At 46.5% G+C, this 17578-nt stretch overlaps 1 protein-coding gene across 1 annotated transcript in view; it reads left to right on the top strand.

Moving 5' to 3' along the window:
- The first annotated feature begins 309 nt into the window (after nucleotides 1–309).
- The window catches only part of CRB2 (crumbs cell polarity complex component 2), a 30715-nt gene continuing 13446 nt past the window's right edge, over nucleotides 310–17578 (top strand). The window contains exons 1-6 of the mRNA XM_062505726.1: nucleotides 310–397; nucleotides 9463–10158; nucleotides 11850–12045; nucleotides 12460–12599; nucleotides 13060–13242; nucleotides 14076–14189. Coding sequence (XP_062361710.1) covers nucleotides 325–397; nucleotides 9463–10158; nucleotides 11850–12045; nucleotides 12460–12599; nucleotides 13060–13242; nucleotides 14076–14189 — 1402 coding nt within the window. The 5' untranslated portion in view covers nucleotides 310–324. The remainder of the gene's footprint in view (nucleotides 398–9462; nucleotides 10159–11849; nucleotides 12046–12459; nucleotides 12600–13059; nucleotides 13243–14075; nucleotides 14190–17578) is intronic.

The raw sequence follows: 17578 nt of genomic DNA, 5'->3' as shown, positions 1-17578 counted from the left end.
AGCCCGGCTCCCGAAGCAGTTGTGAGCCCTGTCCGAGCCGTGGGGCACACCCCAGGTGTGTTTGGGCCCTGGGAGGGGCGGAGAGCCCAGCCCCGCTGCTGGCAGCCGCCTCAGTCCGCTCCGCGCGATCCAGGCAGGCTTTGCCGGCGCTCCCGGCTCGCAGCGCGGGCTGCGGGGCTCTGTCCGCGGGCTCGGTGCTGCTGCGGCCCGGGGAGCGCGGGCCGAGCCCGCCCCGCACCGTGATGTGGCCACAGGAGGGGCTTGCTGGGCTCCAGCTCCTGTCTCTCCCCCGAGGGCTTTAGAACGGCCACTCTTACACTTGTCATGGAATTAAAGAAAACTACCTCCAGGTCGTACAATGCTGCTCTCCTGCTGCCCCTTCTCCTCTTGTTTTGGGGTAAGTTTTTGTCTTTCGTGCCTGATTCTTACCCAGCTACTATGCAGTAACTTTGGATCAAATCTGTGACCTGCCCTTATATCGAACAAACTGGCATTTTACAGTTAGATTTGTAGCCTGAAAACTTTTGTCTGGAGGATAAACAGGCATTTCATTCTACACGTTTTTCCTTCTTTTTATTTCTTGTCTCTATTCATCTTTCTCGCTGTGCACATGTATGTTTGCATTTATTCACAAGAACCGAAAGTAATTAAGTATTAATGTAATTAAATATTCAGCTATTGTAGTAACCATTTTCTCCATTGGAAAGGTCTGAATATTTTGGTGCCCACACAGAATATTTCTATCCTATATGCTCTAGAAATACATCTGGGCACAAGGGGATAGTACCCAGGGGAGTGTATTGCCAGATATATGTGGTACAAACTGTGGAGCAAGATCACAGGACAGCAGCGTCTCCACTTAGAAATTTTGAAAAAGCAGATCCATCCTCAAAGTGCAAGAAACAGTGATGTAACAAAAGAATCTATCACACTGGTGAGGGGGGTGTTTCGTTTTGTATTTTTTTTCCACACTGAAAACTTATTTTATAGCCAAAGAATCTACTTGAGTGCACTGGGATTCTCCAAGTTCCCAAGACCATTTCTTTGGGTTCCATTGACACCCTTGTTTACAATATCTTGTATTCCCTGAAAAATAGGTGTCTCTGTTTCTTCTGGAATAGGTGCCTAGAGATCTGCTGGGCCTAGACATCTGTTTTAGTCATCTGGGGATTATAAGGTCATGTCAGGAACACATCCAGCCTTTTACTGGAAAGTATGATTGGGGTTGAACTGGTCTCCTTGTCCTGCCCTCGGCACTGCCAGGCCAGTTACCTCTAGGTGCAAGTCAGGTTTGGTTTCCACTGAGCAAGTACAGGTGTGATCCATGACATGAAGAAATGGATGTAAAATGTGGAGAACACTGGGAAAATACAATCAGAGCCTTTTCTCTGCTTTTGTCTGCTGAACGTGGCACTTGGCATTTTCTTGCATTAGTAGGTGATGTTTATGCAATTTTTGAGATTTGGAGGAAGTTCTCAGCTTTTCCTCTGAATCCCCAACAGTCTCTTTCTTCTGAAGCCTCCCAAGATTTCTGTTGCTCTGACCACCTCAGACCATGAATGTGAAAGTCAAAATATATTGTCATTTTTGTAAGTTTTTTCTTTCTTTCTTTCTTTCTTTCTTTTCTTCCTTGCACCAGCTTCTTTGTCTGGTGTGTTTGCTCCAAGTGCCTGGAATTCCTCTGGCCACAGGGAAGCAGCAGGACTGTCTTTTGTATCTAGTAACCATAGCTACTGGTTTGGAGTGTGAAGCAATTATGGTGGCTTTGTGCTGGGCAGAGGCAAGGCGGGTTGCATGGATGGATCTCCCGGTGTGGCTGCCAGGCCAGGCCGTGGCTCAGAGGGTTTGTGTCACTGCACTTGTGGCTTTTCACTCCTGGAGAAAGCTCTTCTCTGGAGCCCTGATTTAGTGAGAAGGTGGTGTTCTTTTGAGTGCAGGTGGATGACTCTTCTTGCTGCAGCCAGCAGAGCTCAAGGGAAGTGCTGACTTTCAAAGTCTTTCCACCTACTCCTATTTTGCAAGGAGAATTCTGCCAGATTTAAACTGGAGTGAATGGTACTATTTAAGTAGCACTTGCAGGTTTTTAAGGCCATAAAGAGATGTCTTTTCTTGCCCTTATAAACCATATCACTACTTTTTTTTTTTTTTTTTTTTTTTTTTTTTTTTTTTTTTTTTAGTTTCTAATTGACTGAGTCTAAATGTCATTGAAGCAGAGAGTACCTAAGCTACTTGTTCAAAATTTTTGTGGAACTTCTGAGAATGCAGTTGGCCTGGTGCAATCTGTACCATCAGAGCAACCTGTAGGCAGATCCTCACTATCTCCAGTTGTTTAAAAGAAACCCCAGAGGGACAATGGTGCAGGCTGTGTCTGTGACTCTCCTTTTACTGCTGCTGCCTGTGCAATGGGAACACAATAGAATAGCTCCCAGCTGATTCCTTGTCTTTAAAAGAGATTCTGGAGGACAGAAGGAGTGTCTCACTTCTGTTCCCACAGCTCCAGCCATCAGCAGGCACATGAATTCACATATCTTTGGCCTGGAAGATGCTTTGGACGCCTGCTGAGGGGGAGCATGTGCAAGACAAACCTTTTTTGTTATCAAATCTAATGCCAGCTCTTGAGATTAGCTTGGACATAGGGACAGTTTAAAGCTTACTTCAAAACTGGGGAACAAACAAAACCAATCTTTCCAGCTGTTTTGTTCATTGTCAGTATAATTTAAATAAGAATTGGAAATTAAAGCCCGTGTCTCACTCTGGTGAACTGAATACACAGGAAAGCCCCTGTCCAGTGTTTGATCTGTGGAAATGGCTGAGAGATCAGAGAACACATGAAACAAGAAGGTCAGCTTGGAGGGGTGTTGATTAAGGGAAAATACTGGGGTGTCCTGAGCACAGAAGATCAAAGAGTTTCTGTGGCAATATATTCAATGCTGTCATAAACCAGGGATTCATAGTTCCTGTCTTCCTTCCAGTTGTAGAAGCATGATAACAGGAGTTACACCTTCAAATCTGCAGTGAAACAGTGAGCAAATAATGAACACAAGCTAGCTGGCTTCTTGTTGTGTGCTAAGAATGAATTCAGTTCCCTGAAGTAGTATTTCTGACTAGTGCTGTTAATGCTTTGGGCCATGGTGTTGGCACTGCTGGGCCCTGTGGATTGGTGCCCACTGTTTGGCACCTTTTAGCAATTCACTGGGCAAGCTGGGGGGCAGAGAGCCAGGAATCACCATCCTGCTCCTTTGAGGGGGTAAATATTCTGCATGTTTCACAAAAAGAGCCTGAGCCACACTTCTCGTGCCCAAATGAATGGAAATCTAGGTCTAGGCCTTCGTAAATTCTATATAAATATTTTACACCAATAGACTGTGTACATATATCTGGCATGAAAAACTGTCCACCAAAAACCTCGTCTGCAAATGTGTTGTGGAATTTGTGGGTCTCCAGTAACAAAGAGAAACAATGTCAGAAGAAACAGTGGGAAGTGATGGGTAAAACTGTAATCTGGCCTGTGTGCAGGGACGTGAGGAGATGTCTTAAAGTTGGTATCCAGGATGGTATTTGGCTGAGACACTGGGCTTGTGTGTTTACCCTACCAACACTCAAGAGACATCAAAGTCATGAATAGTGAGGCTCTTTTTAAAACTGACTTTTCCAAAAGACACTCTTGGCATTGCTGGCATTTTGTCAGGCCATTTATTCAGTATTGTCTTAGAAGTCCTGCCTGCTGATTGCCAATGCTGCTGTTGGATTAGCTAATCTTTATTTTCAGGGTTTGGGTTTTTTTGGTCATAGTGCCATGTCCTGCTTCACATAAATTATCAGATCTGATAAGCTGATAACCTGAGACAGTGCCATTAATGTTTAGTTTCAACCAGCAGATATATCTCAGAATCCTTTCTCCCTTTCATAAAACAGGAAAGAAGAACTTGACTCTGGGCCCCAGAATCACCAAGTTACTCCAGCAGAGCTGGGTGGTGGGAAGCTGCTGCAGCGCAGGGGCTTAGTAATTGTGGTCAAACCTTGGTATTTTGGGGGGTTTCCCATTCCCACATCCCCTTTTCTGAGGCTAAATAGGGAAGGCTGCTGTTAAAGCAGCTGTCACAAGTGCCACTACTGTGTTAAACCAGACAGGGAATACAGGTTATGGAATATTTTGGGCTAGGTGAAATATCACTGCCAATTGTTATCACATCATGAGCTCGTCAGCAGTCTCAGAGAGTTTCAGACTGTGTTTTCTGATGCTGGTATTACTCAGAGCAGATGCTTAGCTCAGATCTGGATAGAGAGGTTTTAATCTCTGTGTGTCAAGAAAGAAATGGGGCTTGTAAAGCCCTAGGGATGTGTGAAGCCACCTGTGTACCCTCCCTGAGCAGGTATGTGGAAGGTGCTTCCTGAAGAAGGATTTGGCTGTATCCTGCCATTCCCCTCCATAGATGTCCTTCCAAAGTGAGCAGGAGCAGGCAAGAGAGAGGGTGAATGTGAAAGCTCCTTTTCGAGCCTGTCCATTTCCCTTTCTGCTTGTGTGGATCCTGGGAACAGGCCAAAGTGTGTCCCCTTTCACTAATCCTTTACACTGACCAGGATAGGGAAAGATCAGCAGAGGTCAGCAGGGATTTACTAATATAAGCACATGCCTCCCTGTTGTCATGGAGACCTAACTCTCCATTCCTTTATTCAGAGTTTATTTAGTTGTGTTGCTCTGAATCCCTTCTGGTGGAAGGGATCTCTGCCTTTCTACCCTTGGCCTCAGGATCTTTCTCCAGTGGGAGGCATGCTGGGATGAGCAGCAGGAGCACAGCCTGACTGGTGAGAATTGCCCCAGGCTGGGGTCTGACCAGTGGTGCTTTTGGAAAGTGGGATGTCCCTCCAGCCCCCTTATTGTTGTGGTGCAGCTGGGACCTGTGGTGCTCTGGGAATCCTGCTGTTCTCACCTCTTGGTTGTAAATTGGGGTTTTTTTCAGTTGTTGTAGTGAGTAGGGCAGGTGAAAAACATCTGAAGGAATCTTCTTTCCACTTAAGGTGGATCTGGCTTGTCCAAGCTCATACTGTTTTTGCTAGGTCAGGAAAGAATGTTCTGGCAACCTGACTCTTCTGGGAGCTGTGGCTGTGGTTATTACAATTTTGCACAAGTTGTGCACACGTGGTGGTACATTTTCATTTTTCACTCAGTGCAGGGTATGTGCATGAATTGGGGTTATAGGATGGAGATTTCCAGTAGGTACCACTGCCTCTGCCTGGATTTTTTTTTTCTGTCCTTCAGCACAAAGGAAACTGTGAGCTGAAAACCACAATGTTGCCTCTTCCCTGCTAGAATTTTAAGTGATCATTAAAGTATCTTTAAGGTAGTTATCAGTGCAGCACTGAGCAGCTTCCACAAGGTCAGGAGTGTCTGCAGATTGACAACATCCATCCTCTATCAGAGGATGATAGAGACCCAAGACTTTGAGAAAGCAAACCTGTGAAAAGCAAACCCCCAAAACAGAAGCCAGTGAGTTATGCAAAAGCAGAATTGCCTAACTTCTTATTAATTTCTGATTTTTTGTGGTCAAAAATCTCACCGTTGCTACTTTGACAAGATCACATAGTTCAGGTATAAAGTATAAGATTATTAAAGTCAATTATTAAAACAGAGCCTGGTAATGCAGCTCGTTCACCTTAAAGTGTTACAAAAGGTCACAAACCTCATCGTTTGGGGAAAATCTTTGTCAGCTACCTTTAAAGTGTAAAACCAGCCCTGTCCTGACAGAGCTCAATGAATGCTTTATATGGGACTCTGGTAGCCTTTGAAGTTCCTCCTAATCCACCCCTAAATGCCTGGAACTGTTCTTCAAAGGAGCTGTGGTCTCCTCCAGTTTCAATTCAGGCTTGCAGGATGGTATGACTATATTACGCTTGTATTATTTTGGTTTTTTTCCCTTTCAAATATCATTAATTTATATTTTTGTTGTGAAACATAAATTGTTAATCCAGCAACAGCTGCTTTGGTGCAAAACTATAAACTCGTGTCATTCAGTAATTTCCTTGACCTGATTTTTACTGTGTTCATGAAACAGCATAGTCTGAACTACATGTTTTCATGGTTCTTATATTGTGCAGCATGAAAAGCTAATTTATTAATTTTTCTTATTAGTGTTTGGTGCATATTCATGTGCTCTTCACATTCATTTATTAATCTATTCCAAAACTGAGAGCAGTAAGTGTGTGCCCTAGGACTGATGGTTGAAAAGAACAAAATCAGAACTAAAAATATCAGATGGCTGATATTTGTCAAGCCAGATGTTCAGCACAGCCATGGAAGGAGTATTAGGGTTAGAATATATTCACACAGGGGCATGTTTTGTCCTTGGGAAATATTCCATATTAGTACAGGTGTGCTGGATACAGGGGAGTGTATGATACAATTTGGGGTTGCTGCTGTTTGCGTACCTGAAGCCTCCACTGAGTCAGTCGAACACGTGCGGGATTTTCTGCCAGCTGCAGTTCACAGAATAATTTGCAGTTATTTAGATGCGTTTCACTTCTTCACTTCTTCACTTCACTGCAGAGTCCTCAGCCTGCTCCATGCATGCCCTGTGAGGTGTGCTGTGTTACTTCAGGAAATCCATTCCAGAAAAGGAACATGTTCCTCCAAAATACTGTCCTGCTGAAGTGCATATGTTAACCAGTGCTACTGTTCATGGTCACAGTGAGTTCTGTGGTCACAGAGTTCTGCCTGTTCCTTCACTGCTGTCTTTAGTAGCCAGGAAGGCCTTTGCACTTCTTAGTGAGCTTTGTGCTGTCCGTGGTTGAACTGTATGATGGACCAAAGCAGAGGAGGTACAAAAAGGTGTATCTGTTGTGAAAGAACTTTGGGAAAGGCAGGAAATTACAAGGGGCTTTGATGTTTAGCTTTATTTGCAAAAGCATTTTGCCCACGTTCTTCTCATGGAAGCAGAAAGCCACACATGAGCCTTGGCAGTGACTCAGCCTGGCTGTGCCAGCAGTGCCTGGGGATTCTGTGGAAATGGGAATTTCTTTGCAGATGGAGTGTGCTGCAGCTCCTTCCCAACATGCACCAGGATCTGCTCCTTTTTTTGTCCCAAACTCCTGGTGCTCCTGGCCTCTGGAAAGTGCAGGCTGGGGCGGGTTACTCATTAAGCCTACAAAGGCTCATATCTCCTGCCTAGTAAAGCTCTTTTGCAAATAGTTTCCTGGGCTTCCACTCTAATTGCCACAGAGATTCCAGGCAGATTCCGTCATCCTTGTTTTCTGCCTGACTGGGAATCTGGGAATAAAAGGGTTGATGGCAGAATAATGGGATTGCTGGACAGTGCAGGGCTCAGCAGCTCTCCCCAGCATCACATGAGAGGGGAAGGGAGGGGTGGGCCATGGAGATGATGCTGAGAAGAGAAAGGGCTGCCTAAATCCCTGAGCACCCTCCCTCCCCCAGCAGCACCGCCTCTTAAAAGAAGACTTAGAAACACTACAGTCTTTGGTGGGAGGAATTTGGGGGAGGTCAGGGCAGGGACAGGCTTTTGTAAACCAAAGTCTCCTACAAATTCCTTTCAGGGCCTGAAGTGGGTGCCTCCACCTTCGGGTACAAAGGGACTGAGGAGCTGATGGGGCAGAGTTGATAGAGCACCACTGACACAGATTGACTACTGGGGGTGGATAAGGTGCACCAGAGCAAGGCAAAGTGACCAAGACTGGGCCAGGATAGTGCTGGCACCAGTGGCAGGACGTGGAGGTCAGCTGGGGAGCCGTGCTGAGGTGTCTGATCCTGGCAAGGAGGGCTGAGGCTGCTGCAGGGATTTGGGATCCTGCCCTCTCTCCAGCTGCATCTTTGTGGGGTTTACAGAGGCTGAGGCCTGTCACTACCTGGCCACAGCTACGTAGAGAAGGCAGCACAAATGGTGAAGAGCTGCTTGCCCAAGGGCTTCAAGTCATGGCTTGACTTCCAATACCAGGGGAGTCTGGATTGTCTCACCAGTAGCAATTTCTCAGATACCATTTGCTCCTTCATGAGCTTTATCTCTGCTTTGAGACCATTTTTCATAGGCATTTTCCAAACATCTGCTGTGTAGTTGTTTGCAGAGTTACTTCCAAGTTTGGATGTTTCATAACACTTATGCAGGAATCAGGCTGGGATATCTCTGCCACACATCTTCTTTCTGATTTATCTTGGAATTGAGCAGAATGAAAAGCTCTGATCTCAGAAGGCCACAGAGGGATGAGGTGCTAATGAATGCTACCTTCCACAGCCTTTGTCCCTTTATTCTATTTTTGGTTGGTTTATGTCTTTTGGAAAGTGCTTAATTGTGGCATGGAATCCAGGACATATATCCTAATTCTAGCATAAAGATCCTTATCTCCTATCCTGCCCTTTGCCCAGTCTGCCCCTTGTTTCACAAAGTAAATTTAAAATTTCTCTTGGAAAAGAAACGAAGATTCCTCCTATTATTCCGTTCTGCTCCATTTTGAAATATCTACGTCAAACACTTTTTTTCCTTCTTTTTTTAATATCATGTATCCACATAATCTCATTTATATTTCCTAAATTTGCAGTTCAGTGGGTATGTCCCATCACATTTCCGGATGGGGGAGTTGCTTAATGGGGCAAGAGCCTTTTGAACACTGCCTTTGTGGGCGCAGCAAGGCTTTGTGGCTCAGTGTTAATTAACTGATCCCATCCAAATGCTTCCCAGATTTAGTGGAATCTGGTCTCAACATCAGTTCCTGGTATCTGGTTGTTAGACTGGTGTTTTGGCTCAGCAGGTACTGATCCAAAATGCCATCAGCACAGTGATCTCAGCAGTCTCTTTTCTTCCTTGCTAAAAATGTCCTGCTGTGTAAATTTACATGTCTAAGTGAGGAGAGGGTGAGGGTCAGTGGTTATCAACCTGAGCTGCCTGATGTAATCAGAAACTCTGTGAAATGTGCCCATTTGGAGTTTGCCTTGGGTTATTTATGGGAGCATCTTCAAATCACTTCTGGATTAGCTGAGGAAAAGATTGTATCCCCAAAAGGAGCAGCTGGGACATACAGAGCTGCAGCCAATGAACTCATCCTGCCTGTCTGGATTTCCAGGCACAAATGCTGTGCCCTGCCAGTGAAAGGGGGTCATGGAATTTTACACTAAGTTAATCTTGTGAATGGATTTAAGGTGATATGTGTCACTGCTCTCAGAGTGACTCATGGATGAATAAGCACATGTAAAATAGTTGGTTTGTGAGTGTCTCCTAAAAAATCAGGTACCTGCTTACCCAAACTGCTAAGAGATTCCTGATTGCCACCAAATGAAGGGCTGTTGTCTTCTTTATAGTGAATGTTTGATTCTCCAGTATCATCCTCATCTCCTGGCTAGTGCAGCCCTTTGAAGTGTGGAATTTAGGTGGGCAATCTCTGAGCTGTATGTGCAGATTGGCAGAACTTTTTTTTTAGAGCTACAGATGCTGACTAACCAAAAGTCTTTTTTTTCATCAGGAACTTCATACTCTGAACATGACAGTGGCTGTTTCTCATCCCCATGTGAGAATGGGGGGAGCTGTAAGGATTTGGAAGCGGGTTACCGGTGCATCTGCCCTGTGGAGCCTGTAGCCTACACGGGCATGAATTGTGAACTCCTGTACGATGCTTGCGTTGAACATGACTGTCCTGCCCACATGACCTGCACCCCGACTCCAGGACTCCTGGAATATGAATGTACGTGTGCAGCTGGCTCTGCAGGTGCTGCCTGTGACAGTGTTGACGAGTGTGAGAGCAGCCCTTGCACAGAGCCGTTTGAATGTGCGGATAAACCTACCGGATACAGCTGTCGTTGCCGGCCGGGCCCCGGTGGAGAAGGCTGCCAGGCAGAAAGCTCCGTGTGCTCCAGCCAGCCCTGCCTGAACGACGGCACGTGTGTGGAGGCCGCGGGCGGGTACCGCTGCCTCTGCCGGCCCGGCTTCAGCGGGGCCACGTGCGGGGACGACATCGACGAGTGCGCGTCGGGGCCGTGCCGGAACGGGGCCATCTGCAGGGACAGGGCGGGCGAGTACAGCTGCTTCTGTGTGCCCGGCTTCCAGGGCTCCAACTGCGAGATCGACATCGACGAGTGCGCGTCCCGGCCCTGCCGCAACCACGGCACCTGCCTCAACCACATGGACCACTACGAGTGCCGCTGCGCACCCGGATACACAGGTACGGCCGCTCTGCCCCTCGGCTCCGGCCTGGGGAGGGAGCTCTCGCTGCCTCGCTGCGGCTCTGTGCTCCCGCGGGGGCTGGGATGGCTGTGAGGAATGCTCTAGGGCTGCTTGCAGGAGCTTCCAGGCAGTGCTTGAGGCCTTGAATTCCGTGCATGGTGTCCGTGTTGAGAGACGGGGATCCGAGAGTGGATTGTCTGAGACTGGAGTACTGGGCAAAAGGTAGCTGTGATTAGTTCTCAGCATGTAATCAAGGGAGAGAACATAAAAAGATATTTATCATCAAGAAGGGGATACTTAGTGTTCCAGGTATAACTTAGCTCTGCCGACCTGGCCTGTAGTTCGATTTTTCCAAGGGAAGTACTTGTCTTTTGGAAAAAGTGTCTTTTAGCTGGAGATTTCCAGTTCTTTCCTGCCTGGCAAATGTTTATTTGGCATACGATTTAAGTGTTTCTCTTTTGTGCATCTGTGCTAATGGTGACTCAGAGAGGAATCCACACCTGTGAGTTATCTGTGAGGGAGGCACTGGGGGGCTTTCCTTCCCCCAGCCCAGCTTATCGGAGTGGAATGGGGTGGAATGTATCCATGTCTGCCTGGTACCACCTCGCACATGAACTTTCCCAGCCTTCCTCCTGTTCACAGACTGAAGTGTTTAAGGAGTTGGGTTGCTGTGAAGGAATGCTGCTGATTATCAACGGAATGAGAAGTTACAACATCAGGAATGTAGCCCCTGATGCTGACTCACTCTCTGATAAAAATGAAGAGAGATGAAGGAGAAACAAGACAGAATCTCTATGTGGGCCCTAAGGTTACTGGTGATTTTGAGTATCAAGCATAATTCCGTCTTTGCAAATCAGTTTCTTTTTTTATCTTTATGCTGAATCCTCAAATCAGAATTGTGGGATTCCTTTCCAAAGGAGCAATAAAGTGACCCAGGCAGCTGGAGGAGTTTGTTGTGCTTCAAGTTATTCTGATGTCAAACATGAGGCTTGGTCTTGGGATTTAGTTCTTCATCCAGAGGTTTGAGCACCATTGGCTTGCAAGGCCAGGTTGTTTCCTGGTGCTTGCAGCTGGAATTTGGGTGAAGGAAGTTTTGTGTGGGTATCGAGGGGTTTGAACCAGATTAGGGGGCCCACATTCCACCAGGATTAGGGTGGCCATGCCCACTCTGTGGGGAGCCTTCGCCAGGGAGGGCAGATTAGATGCATTGATAGGTGCCACTGTAATGAGTAAGGTTTGGAGGTGATGCCAGGCCACAGGCAGCTCAAAGAGATGGAATATAGATAAGATTATTGCATATAAATCTTTCTTGAGGTCTTGTTCTGTCAGGGGAGTTGGGACTTTGTACCAAACAGGTGTTACTTGCTGTGACCAGGAGTAGAGCTACCCTTGTATTTTTAATAGCATTTCCCAATGAAATCACTTCCTAACATCAGGTATCATTGTAGCCAGTGTTTTGTACTACTTTAGTGCTTTTTTTCTTGGGCATCACAAAGCGAGTTACAAACAATTGAAATAAATGGAATTTATTTTTGGAGAAGCAAGGTAGAGACCACTCTGGTAGCCAGCTGGGGTTGATAACTGATGACATAACAAGATGACTCTTGTGATTTCATCTCAGAATTCCAGGCAGTACATGTACACTTCTGTGGATTTATAACACAGATATCTTTCTGTTTTTTAACCAAGGTGTGAACTGTGATACTGAAATAGATGAATGTGCTTCAGACCCTTGCCAGAACGGGGCTCTGTGCAATGATCATATTGGGTTCTACACCTGCACCTGTGCACCAGGTTATCAAGGAACCCAGTGTGAGGTGGACATCAATGAATGTGAGAGCCAGCCATGCCAGAGCAACGGGACATGTCATGACCTCATTAACAGGTAGGAAACCAGTGGTGGGGGGCAATCCGACACCAGGACTGATCTAAAGGTCTGCTCAGTGCAGCCTGTGGAAATCAGAGTAGAAAGCTGTGGGGGCAATTGCATTTAGTGTTTTGTACGTTGAGTGGCAGTAACAATGATTTGTGGCAATAAGGGAGAATCCCCTTCCCAGCAGCAGAACTCCAGGGGTGCTTAAAGGAAGGGAGGAACAAACACAGAGAAGTGGTTTGCAGAGCATGAACAGCACAGGCAACTGCTGAGAACATCCCTGTGTATCTGAATTTACCTTTCCACGGGTAAGGTGTGAACACAAGTGGGTGTGAGCACTGCCAGCTGAGTTCTTTTGCCCATTCCTCACGCAGGGCTTTGCTGCCCAAGGCAGAGCTGATGCCTTGCTCTGTTTGGTGCCCACAGCTACCATTGTGACTGCAGTGACACCGGCTTCGAGGGCGCCCACTGCGAGCTGGACATCCTGGAGTGTGCCTCTGACCCCTGCCACAACAATGCCACGTGCCTGGAGGGAATCAAGGGCTACAGCTGTGCCTGCTGGCCAGGTGGGCTGGGGGCTCTCTGCTCATGTGGTGTGTGGGCACATGGCCATGGACAGCATGTGCTTGATTGCTGTGTTGAAGAAGTAGAGAATTCATGATCATACTGCATGGCCCTGTGTGAGTTTTCATTGCCTGGAACAGTGAGGCTGCACTGCTGCCCTTCACAGGTTATCCCAAAATCCAACTGACCTGCAAAAATCACCCTGATTCTCAACCATAAAATTTTCTTTGTTTTCTGCCATTTTCCATCATGAGTTCCTCTATCCTGAGGTGATGCTTTCCTGCAAATTGATGATTTTGGCTCCTGTATTTGACATAGTGGAGAAGGCAAAGGGCCTGGGAACTCTCTGCTAGATGAGCCACAGATTTTGGGGTCTTATTCCCTCCTTTGAGTGAGCCACAGCATTTGGGAGCTGAGCTCCAGTGACTTGTGCACGATGCTGACAGCAGTGTCTCGTGGCAGGTTACACTGGGCAGGACTGTGAGGAGGATGTGGATGAGTGTGTGCCAGAGCCCTGTCACAATGGGGGCCTGTGCCTGGAGCGCTCCAACCCCGCCCACTACGGGACACAGCCCCACTTCCCCAGCAACTTCAGCTACAGCCAAGCAGCTGGCTTCCTGTGCCAGTGCCAGCCAGGCTTTACAGGTGAGCTGCACAGCAAGTGTCCATCCTGCCTGCACTGGGTGGTGCTGCTCTTTGAGAAGGTGGGAACGGAGCAATGGTATCTCTGCAGCACAAATCTCTTCGGGACAGGTACTTCAGAGGGGCTGGCAGCATCATGAATCAGCAATATGCTTCTGCTCCCATTGCAGACAGCTGAATATCATTCCCTGTCCTAGCCTGTCTCCAGGCTGAGGCAACAGCCTGTGCACTTCCCCATGCTGTCATGAATGCCTTCTGGCTATGCAGGTGCCAGGGTGTTTTCCCTTTGTCAGTCTCTCAGGCACGTGGCAAGATTCATCCCTAGGGAGATCTCTGAAATTCCTCATCAGAGGAAGCTAATCCCCTGGAGTCACAGATCACTGTTCTAGGTGTTTTGGTGAGACTACTCCCATGGCAGCAACTGTATATTAGAGTGGGACAAGAGGAGTTTCTTGGTATGGAGCTGGTATATGTGTAAAATGCTGGATTTAACAGCTGGGGAAATTCCCTAGTGGGAAGGCATAAACAATAATACTTTATTATTTTATGAGAGAAATATGAGTGTTTGATCCACTATTGCACAGATAGGAATGGTTCAAAAGTTCTGATCTTGCCAGTGTTTGACCCTGGAAAATCATTTCATACTTCAATTGCCCCCATTGTTCCGTGCTGGTGTTTGTGTGCCAGTGCCTGCAGAGACATGCTAGGCTTCAAGGGATTCTTTTGCATTTTTAGATGAATGAAAAGAAGTGCAAGACTTATGACTGCAGTTGTCATTTTTGTTTCACTGTTGCACAAGTGCACTTCAGAGGTGTGTTTGTGTTGTCTCTTTCCAGGGGAGACCTGCTTTACCAACATCAACGAGTGTGAGTCCCAGCCCTGCCAGAACGGAGGGTTCTGCCAGGACCTGGTCAATGGTTTCCTCTGTCAGTGCCTGCCTGGTTATTCAGGTAACCTGGGAATGGGGTGGCTGGAAACAGATCCTTCTGCTTGGCTAATGCTGAACTGCTGCCTGGCTGCAGGATTCCAGGATGAGAGGGCAAGACTGAGCTGGACTACTGGGAGTGTGCAGCAGGATGTCTGCAGTTCAGGGCTCAAATACCACAGGAGAGCTGTGTGAGTGTGGGCAAGTAAGGTGATAGGCCAGAAACTAGATTTGGACACATAAGATCAACTGCATGGAGTCTAAGATCAGAGTATCCAGGGCATTTGTATCCTGCAGTGAAGCGTTACCTGGGACAACTCTGGGGGTTTCTGTACATGTAGGAAATATATAGAAAAGCAGCCTTTAAATTAAAGAGGAGATGCTTAATATTCTAGTTGTCACAGATTGCAATGGCTGTAACAGACTGGCTCTCCAGCACGTAAGCATCTGTAAAACATCTCCATTCACTAACACCCTGGGATGATAAGAGCCAGCCATTTTTGGCTGAAAGCAGTGATCTGCTATGTTAGGAGGTCAAAAGGTCTTTGTGACTTGAGCAAAGGAAGCCTTCTCTGTTTACAAGGGAATGAGGAGTCTGGATTCTTCCCCAAATGCCCTACCTGACCCTAAGGGTTCAGCTTGCTGGAGAATCTGGGAGATGGTGAATGTCAGCCCTGTTGGGAAGGTCCCCTGCTAACTGGTACTAAACCTCATATTTCTTTAAAATATTGATTCTCAATCTTCATCTTTAAATTGCACATGCGTTGGGCAATTTAACACCAGAGTAGTTTATAACTACTCCCAGCACGATCCTGGATTTCTGGATTTGAGATGAGGGTAACTTCTCCAGTGTTACCAGGCTGCCATCTCGTGGGAAAAAGAAAAACTTGAAGCGAGAAGAAAACCCTGTCCCTTAACTTGCAACAGCAGGTAACAACATTCCAGAGACTCTCTCAGGCCTGTATGGCATGGGAAAATTTTCTGTTTTCCTTCTGCGGTTGCAGTGGTTGAGCTGTGTTGGTTTAATTCTGCCCAGCTCTTTCCTGGGAAGACCTATTACTTTAATTCCCTGTATGTAAAATCAGCTTCTAGTTAACACCTTCTGTACCTGGGCTTAATTATTTGTGGGGTTTCTGGCCTATCTCATTTGCTAATTTAGGCCAGATCAAGAAAAATTTGCTTTTGTAGATGAGGCCTTTGAAAATCAGCTTTTATGTAAGCTTGTTATCACTGCTTTCTTGGGCAGTTACAATGCTGTACTCTGAACTGAGATCTTGTCCAAAGAGATGGTTTAAAGTTTATCCTTCTTGTCAGAATTCCCACTCACATCTGTGCCTTGTTCTGTTTTCCTCCTGCAGTGCCCCAGCACCCTCACAGAGCTCAGAATTTCATTGTGCTTTGCCAAGCTGCAGATCTGTTTAATCCTTTCCAATTCTTAGTGTGCTCATGGGCAGAAAAGCTGACAGAAACACGGGTTGATGGGCAAAGGAGTGCTAGAGTTCATTCTGTTGCATCAAATTTGGGTTCATTAGTACTTGAAGGGGATTAGAAGCAGATTGCTCTTCTGGATATTACTTTTGGTAAAGGACTTGGTCTCAGCTGAGGTAGTTCTGACACATGAACGCAGCGAAAGGCTGGGAGCAGTCTGAGAGCAGTGAGTGCGTGTGGAGGAGTGAAGCTGACACGGAAATAATAGCAATTAATCTCCCCTCCTTTGTCAATTAATCCCAGTACAGTCATGCTGGGTAAACAGCTTATTACTTCATATTAGGATCACAGAACAACTTTGTGAAGCTTCCCATAATGTTTCTCTTCAAAACACATTTCTGTGGCAGCTTAGATCTGCCATGAACTTGGGTTTAAGCTGCCTCCACTGATTAAAGTGAACTTGCTACTCTGAAGAAGACTGCTTTCTTGGGGCAGCAGGGGTTCCTTCTGTGTGTTTGCTTCTTCAGTCTGAGGAATTTGGGGAGTGTTGAGATAACAATGCAAGTCAGGGGAAATTCTTTCTTTGCAAATTAACTGCCTCACTGCTGTCTCAGTGTAGAGCAGCTAGATGAAGCTTCTCTCTGAAATGTAGTTGTTTCAAAAGTGGTGCCTCATTCCTGAGAGAACAACACAACAAGTCCTGAAGAGTCTGTTCAGCACATGGTTTGTGCTTTAGCAGAGGATACAGGTACCCTGAGAGGATACAAGAAGCGTGAGTCCAAAGACTGCATGGGTACTAAATGAAGTGCGAAGGAGAGGGAATCGTGTATGCTTTTGGAAAATATGTCAACCATGGTCAAGAGCCAAAGCACAATAGGAAAAGTCTGTCCTTTAGGGGGAAAAGAAATCCAACAAAATGAATTATTCATTTAATTATTTTCCAGAAATGGTTTCAGTCAATCAGGTATTTATTAGGCCGTAGGTTAGGCCAGGATAAGAAAAGCCCAGGGATCTCCATTTGACATGGACACTGATTTTTAACCTGCAAAAACGTTATCACTGAAGTTCTGAAGGTCATTCATTCTTTAAAAACTCTTAAATGGCCCGAGTGCTCCCACTGGAGCTGAAGCTGTGCTCAGCTGTGCTCAGCCATGTCCTGCAGCAGGACTGTGGCACTGGGCAGCCCCGATGAGGGGGGCCAAGCAGGCACTGCCATCACACACATCCAGCCTGGGGCACTGGCACCTTGTGATCATGGGAACATTCTGAGCTTTTCTGCACATAGCTGAGGAACACTTCTACTTTCATGAGGAATCAGAAGGTGATGAGGTGTGAATGTGTCGTGGTATAATTGGAGGGCTTATTGACCATCTCACTTTGTTCAGCCATAATGTCTTTGTCTCCTTAAAGAAGTAGAAACCTTCTGTGCAGCAGCTATAAATGGTTACTCTATGAGGGTACCAGCCCAGATCAAATGGGCTTGAATTCATGGGTCATGGGTCAGGAAATAAATGGGAGATGCTTCTTCCTTCTAACCACCTTTGGATAGATTTAATTTTTTTGTGCAGGTATTCCTTAAGTCAGATTTGTTTTAGAGACGGAGCCTCTGGAGCAAGGGCAGCTAAAAGGTTAAGATAGTAAAGAGATTAGAGGCCTGTTCCACCTTCAGCCAAATCCCTTTTGGTAAATATAGCTGAAGGGAGCTGGGCAGCATTGGTGAGGCTCCCTCCCTTCCCTTCCCTTCTCTTCCACGTGTCTTCTCCCTGCTGGATCACAGCTCCATGTTAATCAGACCTTTTGACTTCCCTGTCATCTGATTAGAAGGCTCCGAGTGCTGCAGTCCAGAGCTTGTGCCTGATGCCAGGTGAGAGCAGAATCTGTGCTGGGTGCATTGGGGTGTGATGGATTTCCAGGCAGTAGTGTCCAGGTAGACTCTGTGTGTGTATGTGGAGATAAATGTGTGGGTGCATAAACCAAAATAGACAT

The sequence above is a fragment of the Cinclus cinclus genome, chromosome 19, assembly GCF_963662255.1.
Source record: "Cinclus cinclus chromosome 19, bCinCin1.1, whole genome shotgun sequence".
NCBI lineage: Eukaryota > Metazoa > Chordata > Aves > Passeriformes > Cinclidae > Cinclus > Cinclus cinclus.
This window is presented reverse-complemented; position numbering and strand designations above follow the sequence as displayed.